We start from the raw sequence: 13,651 nt of genomic DNA on the forward strand, positions 1-13,651 counted from the left end.
TATGACACGTTGCGACAAAAAGCTATGAATTAAACCGAGCAAAGCTTTCCCGCACTGTCTAGCGCTAAACCGCGGGAAGCCATACAACGTTCCGGGAACAATTCCGTTGCCAAAGTCGTTATGTGGTTTGAAAATGTGAGGCTATACGACGGAGTGAGGAATTGGCCTAATAAAGTGTGGCACGTTACGACAAAAACCTATGAAGCAAACAATACCCACCCAAATGCGTGTGGCAAAGCAAAACATGACTACGGAACAAATGCGCCCTACAATTCAGGAGGCTATTTAGAAACTACAAACTTTTATTTTATTAGGGCACTAAGTTGTTATTCAAACACGTCCTAAAACTTCGCTGACAGGGCGGGTCATTCCTCTTTTCTCGTTCTCTCTCGAACGTTGCCTCTAAGCTTTCCTTTCTCGTTTCCTCAACTGACTCCTCTTCCTCTCTTCACCGTTGGCTTCGCCGGCCGGCTAGGAGGGTGGATATGCGAGGGGGTAGGGTTCTAGGGGGGTAAATGTAAGTTTGCTTGTTTGAAAATTAGGGGCGGGGATGGGAGTGATGTTTTAGTTTCAGGAACACTGTGCAACGCGGGCCTTATTGGGTCGTCGTCTCGGCTTTAAAGGTTTGGTGGGGAGCAAAGCGCATGGCGATTGTGTGTGTGTTTTTGCGGCGATGCCCTCGTGCTAGACGGTTATTATGTTACTTGGGGATTTTGAGCGCATGTTTGGTTCATGGCCGAGCAGAGCTTTCCCGCGCTATCTAATGCTAAACCACGGGAAGCCGTACAACGTTCCGGGAACAATTCCGCTACCAAACCCGTTATATGGTTTGAAAATATGAGACTATACGACAAAGTGAGGAATTGGCCTAATAAAGTGTGACACATTACAACAAAAACCTATGAAACACAAACAATCCCCACCCAAATGTGGGTGCCAAAGTAAACATGACTACAGAACAAATGCGCCCTACAATTCATGAGGCTATGTAGAAACTACAAGGTTTATTTTATTAGGGCAATAAGTTGTTATTCAAACACGTCCTAAAACTTCACCGACAAGGGTGGTGGGGGGGTCATTCCTCTTTTCTCGGTCTCTCTCGTCTGTTGCCTCTAAGATTTCCTTTCTCGTTTCCTCAACCGACCCCTCTTCCTTTCTTCACTGTTGGCTTCGTCGGACGGCTAGGAGGGTGGATATGCGAGGGGGTAGGGTTCTAGGGGGTAAATGTAAGTTTGCCCGTTTGAAAATTAGGGGTGAGATGGGAGTGTTGTTTTAGTTTCAGGAACACTGTGCAACGCGGGCCTTATTGGGTCGTCGTCTCGGCTTTGAAGGTTTGGTGGGGAGCAAAGCGCATGGCGATTGTGTGTGTGTTTTTGCGGCGATGCCCCCGTGCTAGACGGTTATTATGTTACTTGGGGATTTTGAGGGCATGTTCGGCTCATGGTCGAGCAGAGCTTTCCCGCGCTATCTAACGCTAAACCGCGGGAAGCCGTACAATGTTCCGGGAACAATTCCGTTACCAAACCCGTTATATGGTTTGAAAATATGAGGCTATACGACAAAAGTGAGGAATTGGCTTAATAAAGTGTGACACGTTATGACAAAAACCTATGAAACACAAACAATCCCCACCCAAATGTGTGTGCCAAAGTAAACATGACTACAGAGCAAATGCGCCCTACAATTCAGGAGGCTATGTAGAAACTACAAACTTTATTTTATTAGGGCACTAAGTTGTTATTCAAACACATCCTAAAACTTCACCGACAAGGGAGGGGTCATTCCTCTTTTCTCGTTCTCTCTCGTCCGTTGCCTCTAAGCTTTCCTTTCTCGATTCCTCAACTACTCCTCTTCCTCTCTTCACTGTTGGCTTCGCCTGCCGGCTAGGAGGGTGGATATACAAGGGGGTAGGGTGCCAGACGGTAAATGTAAGTTTGCCCGTTTGAAAAATAGGGGCGGGTATGGGAGTGTTGTTTTAGTTTCAGGAACATTGTGCAACGCGGGCCTTATTGGGTCGCCGTCTTGGCTTTGAAGGTTTGGTGGGGAGCAAAGCGCATGGCGATTGTGTTTTTTTAGGCGATGCCCCCGTGCTAGACGGTTATTATGTTACTTGGGGATTTTGAGGGCATGTTTGGTTCATGGCCGAGGAGAGCTTTCCCATGCTATCTTAACGTTGAACCATGGGAAGTCGTGCAACGTTCCGGGAACAATTCCGTTACCAAACCCTTTACATGGTTTGAAAATATGAGGCTATACAACAAAGTGAGGAATTGTCCTAATAAAGTGTGACATGTTACAACAAAAACCTATGAAACACAAACAATCCCCACCCAAATGTGTGTGGCAAAGTAAACATGACTACAGAGCAAATGCGCCCTACAATTCAGGAGGCTATGTAGAAACTACAAACTTTATTTTACTATGGCACTAAGTTGTTATTCAAACACGACCTATAACTTCACCGGCAAGGGGGGGAAGCATTCCTCTTTTCTCGTTCTCTCTCCCCCATTACCTCTAAGCTTTCCTTTCTTGCTTCCTCAACCGACTCCTCTTCCTCTCTTCACTGTTGGCTTCGCCGGCCGGCGAGGAGGGTGGATATGCGAGGGGTAGGGTTCTAGGGGGTAAACGTAAGTTTGCCCGTTTGAAAATTAGGGGCGGGGATGGAAGAGTTGTTTTAGTTTCAGGAACACTATGCAACACGAGCCTTATTGGGTCATCGTCTCGGCTTTGAGGTTTGGTGGGGAGCATGTACAAGGCGATTTGTGTGCTCTTTTTTGCAGTGACGCCCCCGTGCTAGATGGTTATTATGTTACTTGAGGATTTTGAGGGCATGTTTGGTTCATGGTCGAGCAGAGCTTGAAGTTATTATGTTATCAGGGCTTTCTACCACTAAACTATGGGACGCCATACAATGTACTAGGAACAATTATGTTACCAAAGCCGTTATATGATTTGAAAATATGAGACTATACAACATAGTGAGGAATTGGCCTAATAAAATATGACACACTGCGATAATAACCTATTGCCTCCGTCTGGAATCTCGTACTATTTCCGAGCGGAGGAGTATGTAACACGCAATACCCACCCAACGTGTGTGGCAAAGTAATACGTGACTATAGACCAAATGCCCCCTATAATTCAAGAGGCTATGTATAAACCATGAAGTTATTATGTTATTAGGGTAATAAGTTGTGATTCAAACACGTCCTGAAACGTCACCAACACGGGGGAGTCATTGCTCTTTTCTCATCCTCTCCCACCCCTTGCCTCTAAGCTTTCCTTCCTCGTTCCATCAACCGTCTCCTCTTCCTCTCTTCCTTATTGGCTTGCTTCGACCGGCAAGGATCGAGGGTGAAAACGGCTCGATCCCCTGATTTGATGTGTCTATACTCCTCCCTGTATTTGCGCCCCTAGTGTTTGTTAGGTGTTTACGTGTCTCTAATACACAAGATCATTTTTCCTTCTTCCTTTCTCCACTCATATCATCCATGGTTGTTGGATTGAAGGATTTGGTAGGACTGCAAGGAAGAAGATCTGATGCCCTATGCCGTGCTTGGGCTGGCGTTGTTGTTGATTCTCGGATCCGTATCCACCTTCTCTACAAGCTGACCAACATTGTGGTGCTAGCATTTTTGGATGTGGTGAGTTACTGGACCCGAGGTCTGGTTTCACGTTCTTTTCCTTCTTCTCCCTTTGATCCCCTTTTATTTTTCTCCACTTGGGTTCATGCCGGTTGTTGGGCTCTTAGCTACATCTTTCTAGCATTTATCATGCTTCGTTCTCTCACTACTCCCCTGGAGATCCAACCAGGATGGCTTGAGACATTTGCATGATCTCCTTTCTTATTCCATGGCTTGGGTCTCGGTTCCTCACAATGATATTTTCTTCACTGTCTCATGCATGCATTGGGAAGAGGCCATCCTTCTCCTCTATTTTTTCATCTGGCCCGGGGGTCCGACGATGGCGGATTATCAGGGATGAGGGAGGAGGAGGAGGCGAGTGAGTGAGATTTGTCGATTGTGTTGCTTGTGGCTTGGCGGGTGCAGGATACAAGTAGAAGAAGGGCATGAGGGGGCGAGCGTGGAAGGGCGGTGGGAGTGTTGATATGCAAGGTGGGTAGGGTTCCAGGGGGTAAACATAAGTTTGCCTGTTTAAAAATTAGGGCGGGATGGAAGTGTTGTCTCAATTTTGGGGACGCCGTGCGACGCCGGCCTTGTTGTGTTGTCGTTTCAACTTTCGAGGCCTTGTCGGGAGCAAGCACAGGGCGATTGTGTACCTTTTTTTTGCAATGATGCCCCTGTGCTAGATGGTCATTATGTTACATGACAACTTTGAGGGCATGTGTTGGTTCGTGGCCGAGCAAAGCTTTCCCGCGCTTTCGACTGCTATAAAGCGCAGGAAGCCGTACAACATTCCAAGAATATTTTGGTTAGCAATATTGTCACATTGTTTGAAAGAAAAAGATGTGTCTATGCCAAAGTGAGACGGTTTGCTAAAGAAGTGTGACACGTGACGACAAAATCAGGGAAATAACAAGTAACCGTAAATATCCGTTAAATGTACGTCCGAATAAGACATGGATAGGGACCAAACGTGCCTTATGATTCATGAAGCTATAATAATTTCTGGAATATTTTGGTTAGCAAAGATGTTACATAGTTTAAAAAATGGCGGGTATATTGCAACATTATGCAGGCTTCTAACGAAGCGTGACTCGTTACAAAAACCCATTGAAATAGACAATAGCCCTAAATGCATACCAGATACGTGGCAAAGTAAAATATGAGTACATATCAAAATGTGCCCTAAAATTCAAGAGGCTACCACAAAATGGATGACGTATGTGGATCTGTAAAGAGCTCATCAGAAAGGTAGGGGGAAACATCCACATGAAAAAGCAAAATGAGGTGAAAGAATGAGGAGAAGGAGGGTAGTAAACTTCGCCGAATGACGATGAAATAGTCGTGACGTCACTTGAGGGGACATAAACTTTAAGGCGGGGTGGGGAAGGAGGCGCCCGCTGGGCCATCGGTAAACGGCAAATAAACTCGGAGGCTAGCGTTGGGGGATGTTGTCAGAGGAAGATGGAGGCGCTACTCTCAGTCACTATGTGGAGGAGATCGAGGCATGCGCCGTCACCTCTCGATTGATCAATAGGGAGAGATGGGGCGGGGGAGGGGGGAGGGAGGGTCTTCCTGACCTCTGGAGACATGGATTGTTCCCCCGCGGAAACAACACGCATTAGGTCGGAAAACCACCAGCCGCTATGCGACCAAATGCGTTGGTGGGCTTCCCTGGGTGCATTTGACGCTTTGACTCGTGGGTTCGGCGTATGGGTTGTGACGGGGAGGGGGCTACTGGGCTACCAAGCGGGCCTTAATTGGTTTCGGGTTTTTAAATCCGTCTCAACTTTTCCCCTATCCTTATCGAGTTACTAAATAAAATATTATTCTTTATAGTAAGCTAATAAATGCTAATTCAAAGAGCAAATCCATCTTTAGTATGCAATTAGTGAATCATATTAAATTCGCTAGAATATTAATGCAACCCGAGATTACATGGCTTGGGTAGTGCACAATTTAGCGCTCCAAAAATGATCAGATATTGCAGTTCGGAAGGGTCCGAACTGCAAATTGCCACCGCTGTGGTGGTTTGCTAACTGAACAGTGGGCCCGTCGTGACAGAGTGGTTACCACCATCCTCGGCTTCTCTGCCGCGCCATCTCCACCGTCCGCCGTCAATCCCCACCGCGCCACAGCCGCCGCCCACATGGCCGCGGCCGGCGCCTTCTCCCCCCTCTCCGGCACCCTCCTCCGCCGCCGCATACCCCTCCACCATCACCGCCGCTTCCTCTCCATTGCGGCCGCTGCCTCGGAAGCCCCCGCGCCTGCCCCCGCCCCGTCCCAGCCGCCGCCGCCGCCGCGTCCACGCGGGAAGGGGTACTTCCCCAAGAAGAACGAGATCCTCGAGCTGACATGCGAGGGGCTCGCCTTCAAGGGGAAGGGCGTCTGCAAGGTCGACGGCTCCTCCTTCGTCCTGCTCTGCGACGGCGCTCTCCCCGGCGAGCGCCTCGTGGCTCGCGTCCGTCGCCTCCGCCGCGGCGCCTTCGCCGAGGCCGCCAAGCTAAAGACCCTCTCGCCCCACCACGACGCCGTCGAGGCCCCCTGCCCCCTCGCCGCCGACTGCGGCGGCTGCAAGAGCCAGTCCCTCGCCTACTCTGCGCAAATCCACCACAAGTACGTCCAGGTCCGCGACTTGCTGGTAAATTTCGGCAAGTTTGACCCCAGAAAGCTGGAGAGCTCGGATTCAGATGCCATCCTTAAGCCCATCGTGCCGTGCGATGAGATATTTCGATACAGGAACAAGGTGAGGTTTGAGACTTTGGGTTTGGGCCTTTGGGGGTTTAGGAAGGGTTTGGGGTGTGGGAGGTGATGCATTTGCTGCCATGTTTGTAGATGGAGTTCTCGTTTGGGACGAAGAGGTGGATGAAAAGGGAGTGGAAGGAGGAGAAAGAGGAGGTGTCTAAGGGGGAAGAGGTGGAGACTGATGGTTATTCACTTGGACTCCATGCACCAGGGTTCTTTGACAAGGTGCTTCATGTTGAGACGTGCTTGCTGCATACTGAGCCGGCAGATCAGGTAATTAACTGGTTGATGAGAATGTACTGGATTTGCTTCCTGAAAAAAGAGTACTGGATTCAATATGTCAGTACCAACTTTAATGTTTTTGATTGGTTGTTGATGTCGGATGGTAGAGATATATAAATCATATTGTTAGCTTGGTGGTAGCATCATACATACTGTTCTGTCTGGTTAGCTTGACGCTCTAAAGCTAGGCTTTTGATTCTCTGAATGTAAGTAATGTATTGCTATATCAGATAAAATGCACACATGCATTGCTAAGATGATTTTGCTTATATATGCTGAAGTATATTTCTTAAATCTATCTGTTCAACTCTTAGGATCATTCTTCACTTCAAGTCTACTCTGCTGATTGTGTCAAAGCTAGACTGGTTGTGCCATATTTGCATTGCAAATGCTATGTTGTTGGGGAATTAGTGAGCTTGGCTATATTTCTGGGAGCATCGTGTTACCTGGTGGTGGTAGCAGTTTGGTGTAGCTTGGTTTGGTTTTGTTTGTTTGTTCACTATCTTTTGGGTGTGTGATTATGTTACTGTACTATCATTGAATTGGTGAGCACATAGCACATTCGTTTTTGGTGTTTGATTACAGGGAGTGTTGAATTGATTAATTGCTAATTTCCATAGGTTCTTGCAGTTGTTCAAGGAAGTTGGACGGATCCGGCTCTTGGCCTCACGCCTTACGATGTCTACAAGCACACTGGGTTTCTCAAGCATCTAATGATACGAACTGGAAGGTATGGTGGCCCATCTGATTGTTTTTTCCCCACTTGACCCAACAGTAATGCAGCTGATGCTGTATATATCACTTTCCATGAATCTGGATGTGCGTTTTGATTCATAGTATATGATATTCCCTCCGTTCCATAATGTAGTGCATATAGATTTTTTGAAAAGTCAAACCTAACAAACTTTGACCAAGTTTATGGAGAAAAATATTTACATCTAGAATGCCAAAAATATATCTTTAGATTCATCATAAGATGTAGTTTCATATTTTATATATTTGGTATCTTAGATATAAATAGTTTTCTATATAAACTTGATTAAAGTTTGCAAAGTTTGACTTTTCAAAAAATCGAAACGTTATTATGGAACGGAGGGAGTATCATATTTACTGTTTACTGCATGCAAATTTTATGCATAGTATAGTTGTAGATATATTAATATTATTGCCACAACATAACGACAGAATGGTACTGATACAATGCACTCAAACAAACCAGCATACCATAACAGAATAAATTGATAAAGTGTGAAATTTTCCGTTTTGTATCTTTGGCCTCATTAGCTGTTTGGCCATGTATTGATATCTAGAAAGGCATTATTTACAAATCTTTCAGTTAAAGAAGTATAGTTGTTAAGGCAGGGACAGGTCATGTTGTTTGCCACCAAACAAAGGAGCCATTCAACCTTTTTGTTACTTTTTGAGCAATCTTTTTGTCTGATGGACGCTTTAAAGATTCCATTTTTTCCTTTCAGAAATGTCAGCACTGGAGCTCCAGAATTGATGGTCAATTTTGTGACATCATGTTATAAACCTGAGCTACTGGTGCCTCTTGTGGATAGAATCACAAAAATATCTGAAGTGGTACATTATTGAATCTTTCCTGACATGATGTTTAATCTACTTGGCCAATCATATATCCCAGTAGAACTCTTTATGCCACAACTATCCTGGCTGACCAGTATTGATATTCATGTACTGCTAATGTAGGTAAGTGTCGTAAATAATGTGAATACATCTGTTGGCAATACATCCGTGGGTGAGCAAGAATATACCTTGTACGGGAAACCGACCATTACAGAGATGTTGAGAGGACTTACATTCCAGATATCTGCCAACTCCTTTTTCCAGACTAATACAAAACAGGTTTGTTTATGTTATAAATGCATGAATCAGAGCATGGTAACTTATTTTCCAATCATCATTGCAGCACACTATGTTTTTAGGCTGTTTAATTTCAATGGAAGCATGCAAATAGCTTTTAAAAATAGCATATATGAGGAGGTTGCATATTTACTCAGCTGAAGAAACTACTGAATGTTAGAAATATGATTGTTGAAATGAAGTCAGTTTCTGGTGGTGTACTAGCTGGATGTTTAGTACTTCAAATTTTATCAATATGTTCCCCATGTCTGCATATGGAAGTAGCATTGGTTTTCTTGCAGGCTGATGTTCTTTATAAGCTTATTGAAGATTCTGCTGGGCTTAAAGGAGATGGCTCTGAGATTGTTCTTGACTTGTTTTGTGGAACTGGAACCATTGGGCTGACTCTTGCTAGAAGGTAGGCTTCCTTGTAGTGGTAGCTATTGTGAGATAGCAAGTTAGCAACTGCTACCGACCACTGGCTAACTTCCATATCTGGTTAACATAAAACTACAGTTACTAAGCATTCTTCTTTTGCCCAGTGCAAAGCATGTTTATGGATATGAAGTTGTCCCTGAAGCCATCGCGGATGCCCAAAAGAATGCTCAGTTGAATGGTATTAGTAATGCTACATTTGTTCAGGGAGACCTTAACAAAATCAGCGAAACATTTGGCAAGGAATTTCCAAAGCCTGACATAATCATATCAGGTTTGTGTTCCTTGAATTTTTTGTAACTCTTCAGCACCAAAATTCACTAGTCTCCTGATTCTTCCTAGAAATTTTGTTTGAAAACCACAATTCTTTATGAATTTCGTCTCAAAATATTCACTAGCTGCTAATATCACCTTTATATATACATTTTTTGCTTGTTTGCTGAACTTATGCAACAAACAGTAAATTCTAGTCTGTTTTGTTAAGACCTAATTTATGTCGATGAATTCTTCAGATCCTAATCGGCCAGGGATGCACATGAAGTTAATCAAGTGGCTGCTAGAAGTCAAAGCCCCTCGAATAGTGTACGTCTCTTGTAATCCAGCTACTTGTGCACGGGATTTGGACTACCTATGTCATGGCGTGGTATGTTCGCTGCTACTATTATCAGCTTTGTTATATTTTGGGGCCGCTGCAATGCTTAGCTGCTTCGTCAATGAATTTGCCTGCAGGAAGAGAAAGGCCTGAGTGGGTGCTACGAGCTGAAGCGTGTAATACCTGTCGATATGTTTCCCCACACTCCTCATATTGAGTGTGTGTGCTTATTGGAGCTGTGCTGATTTTCAGTTCTGTTCAGCTAGAGCCACCAGAAGGTTTTCATTTGCTTCCTTATCCTGCATAATAACTTATTCTTCTGCTCTTATAAGGTGTAACCATCCTTCTACTTGTGGTTCAGAGATTCATATTCTGAAATGGGGCACACCTATTTTTGATGTAGAGTATAATATCCACGCGGTGAGTTGTTTGATTTAACATTTTCAATATCGTTTTATCTGGTATGTGTGCATGCATAACTGAGGAACATGTTCTTTTTCCATGGATGATCAGGCATATCATACACGGTGGTTTACTGAAGCCATTTTGAAGTTAACCAGACGTGCTGATTGCTGAATGTATTGTTCGGTTAGCATATCTCAAGCAGAAGGGGCCCTGGAACTATGAGCGCCCTACAGAAGGACTCTGGGAAAATCTTCGACAGTTGTCGAGGTTCTGTTCATTGTTGCAGGCAGGGATGCATTATGTAAACAGTAAGAAAAAAAATGGATGAATTTGTCTGATCTCTTCATGATGGTGTCTAAATTTGCTTCCGGGACATCGTTGACTCCTCTCATAGCTGATGCTGAATCGTGACTCGTTCTCTGTTTAATTGAATTTTGGTTTGTGGTTGGCATGTACTGTGTACATTTTTTTCCATTTTGATTGATGGTCAAGTCGTTGAGAAGGAACGTAAGACCTGAGAAGTTAGAAATGCAGATGGTGGAGATGGAATCGAAAATGCCTTTTCCAATACTGGGCTGTACCTGTATTTTCGAGAAAACAATTAAAAAATAAAATCTTCAAGCGTCTTGACATGTGGTTGTGATCTATTGTACCTAGAAATCTCCATGTTTTCATACGTGGTGCACAAAATAGACAACGGAATTGCTAATTCGCAGTTGCCTGAGAATTTCTTAATTCTCAGGCGACGTGAGATTTTTTTTTTGGGCGGGCAGGCGACGTGAGATTCGCTCGATCGATTTTATACAGATTAGTGCAACCAGGCCCTTGTCAGCAGCGTAGGCAACTGACAAGGGCCCGCCTGACTGCTTCGTATGCGGGCTTTCTTTGTTCTGTTTTTGGGGCACTTAGCTTATCCTCATGGGCTTTTATTCAATTTGTTGGCCCTGTCTAGTCCTTTTCTTTCCCTTTTCTTCTTTTTGCTGTGAACTTTGTCTTCGTGTTTGTGCTTGTGTAGCTCAGCACATTTGTACTACTAGGGTTTTTAGCACAATCCAGAGTTGCTGTATTATATATATTTTTTGCACGTGGTTCCTTGGTTCCACATTCAATCTTGTATGGTTATGATGGAAATATTTTTTTACCAATCTCAAAATCAACAAAGCTCGTCAACTTTATTTTTTAAGAAGTTCATGTGCTTTGTCAGTTCGCGGAGTTTTTTATCGGTGTGTTTCTACAGTGTCATATGCAGTTGTTTGTTTTTGGTTTCTCCGTTGATTATTTAGTGCCTTCCTAGACTTTCAAAAACTATTACTTGAACTTTCTCATAAATGACAACTACCATATTCTCAAAAGTTAATGTTATTGGTACACGCGTTTTTCCAAAATGATTATACCACAGTTGCACTTTTCAATCTAATGGAGTTGCACTTTTCTAGAAAAAGCGCAACCGGGTTGCAGTGTATGTATTTTATATATTGATTCTATCCCAGTAGCATTGTTTTTAATATGTGACTACGATTTTCAGAAAAGTGTAACTGTGTTACTGTGTATATATTGTGTGGCATCGTATATATCTCAGTTCCCACCCTTTTTATAAAAAAAAATTCTTACGTATTTGTGAAGAAACTAAATGTGCAACTATTATTTTTAGAACAGCACAACCAGGTTATTGCATGTATTTTTCTAGCATGATTGTGCTTAGTTGCAATTTTCTATAAATAGTAATTACACTTTTAAAAAATGTGCAGCCGAGTTTATATATGTATTTTTTAGCCTTATTACCCCTGAGTTGCACTTTTCAATAAAGAGTACTAGTATTTTTTTTAAAAAAATGTGCAACTAAAGTAAAAAGGGCAACTTGCTTTGATATTTATATTATTTTCCTTCTCCTGATTAATCAATTTCACTTTTCAATAAACTGTAGATTTTTTTCTAAAAGTGTGCAACTATCCCTACTAAAAAAGTGCAACCAGGTTTCCTATATGCTTTTTATCCCATGATTATGCTTCAGTTTCTCAAAAAAAGGGGATTATGCTTTGGTTCTTGTGCAACTTCTTGAGAAACCCTCTACTCCCAGAATGGTTCTTGTGCAACTATCCCTGCTCTATTTTTGAATGGAAAAGTGGGTTTAGACCGGATGAAGCCTAGTACAGCCAAGGAATAAAAGAAAAGGCTCATCTGAGAGTTTATGGGCCAAGGAAAACTAAAACACGCAGCCTAGACAAATACTGGGACCTCCTATACAGTGCCTTCAGCGCCAGTTGTTGCAACTAGCGCTCAGGCGCCGTGCTCCTGGGCCGACCCAATAATCTCAGCAATCTGCTCTCAAATAGGAGAAACATTAGAAAAAATCAAACAGGAGAAAATAAATAAATGAGGTCTTATTCCTGTCGTCATTCTGGGAGTAGAGGGTTTCAAACTCCGCACGCGATGACTGACAGCAGTCCCAAATAACCAATAGGCCGAGTTCATTTTGGTGTCCATAAGTAGGAAACAGTACCATTTGACCCTTCCTTCAATTAACATATACTCCCTCATTTCCGGTTTATAAGGCTCAAATCTTAAATCTCATCAACCAAGGCATTTTGTGAGTAGAGAAATGTATCTCGTACTTTACAAAACTACCTCAATTAAACTCATGCATTAATTTGGATTAATTGCAGTGCATGCATGCTTTGCCACTACTCCCTCCGTTCCTAAATATTTGTCTTTCTAGACATTTCAAATGACTACTACATACGGATATATGTAGACATATTTTAGAGTGTAGATTCACTCATTTTGCTTCGTATGTAGTCACTTGTTGAAATGACTAGAAAGACAAGTATTTAGGAACGGAGGGAGTAGATGAGTAGGAACATTACATGCATTGGTGTGTTCCTCTTTAATTCTTGCATGCAAAGATTTAATGCACATTGAAAATTAAAAATAAGATGGAGATGAGCCCTCTAAATTAGAAAAACAAAAAAAAAATTAAAATAAACCTTATAAACCAGAAAGGAGAAAGTACTCCCTCCGTCTCAAGTTAAGTGACTCAACTTTGTACTAATATTAGTACAAAGTTGAGGCACTTATTTTGAAACAGAAGAGTATTACATATACCCAACATAAATTATTTTAAATAGAAATTATACATTTGAAAAATAATTCTAAAAAAAATTAAAAACAACCACGAGTTTGGAAATGGTTCATATAAAATTTTAAAAGTTCATCAATTTTGAGAAAAAATTGACAAATATTAAAATAAATTCATCAATTTTAAAAAAAAGTTCAAAATTTGGAAAAAGTTAACAAATATTTAAAATTTTCATCTATTTTGAAAACAAGTTCACGAATGTTACGAAAAGTTCATTGGTTCTGAAAAGAATTTCATGGATTTTGGAAAAAAGACCTCGATTTAAAAAAAGGAAAACCGGACAAAGCCGTTAGGAAACTGATGAAATGGGTAAAAACTGGTTCGGAAATAAGAAGAAATAAAAAGGAAAAAAAGAACTAACTGATCACAAGCGGCAATGTGGTGTAGTGGTTGCTGCGGTACACTCAAACCAAAGATGTCGTGAGTTTGAACTGACAATCAAAATGTGGCTCGGGTTCTTAATTCGACTGAGATTAATCGCTCCAGATTTGGTCCACTTATCCAAGAAATTAAGGAGATGTTGTCTGGTGGCGTCCAGTATCGAGTGATTTGGACTAGACGTGGTGCAAA

At 42.6% G+C, this 13,651-nt stretch overlaps 1 protein-coding gene across 2 annotated transcripts; it reads left to right on the plus strand.

Annotated features, from left to right (window-relative positions):
• Positions 1-5,678: 5,678 nt before the first annotated feature.
• LOC125530777 (RNA methyltransferase family protein) lies at positions 5,679-10,478 on the plus strand. Of its 2 annotated transcripts, none has more exons than XM_048695179.2 (11): positions 5,679-6,369; positions 6,459-6,641; positions 7,271-7,380; positions 8,126-8,234; positions 8,361-8,516; positions 8,816-8,931; positions 9,056-9,222; positions 9,461-9,591; positions 9,678-9,818; positions 9,902-9,960; positions 10,054-10,478. In XM_048695179.2, exons 1-9 carry the CDS (start codon positions 5,773-5,775, stop codon positions 9,783-9,785), a joined length of 1,677 nt encoding a protein of 558 aa, XP_048551136.2. In that variant the 5' UTR covers positions 5,679-5,772; the 3' UTR covers positions 9,786-9,818; positions 9,902-9,960; positions 10,054-10,478. The 2 variants fall into 2 exon arrangements, with proteins under 2 accessions (XP_048551136.2, XP_048551137.2); XM_048695180.2 differs by having other exon boundaries at positions 9,944-9,960.
• The last annotated feature ends 3,173 nt before the right edge of the window (positions 10,479-13,651 follow it).

This window comes from Triticum urartu, chromosome 3A, assembly GCF_056163025.1.
Source record: "Triticum urartu cultivar PI428250 chromosome 3A, HENAU_Tu73, whole genome shotgun sequence".
Classification (NCBI taxonomy): domain Eukaryota; kingdom Viridiplantae; phylum Streptophyta; class Magnoliopsida; order Poales; family Poaceae; genus Triticum; species Triticum urartu.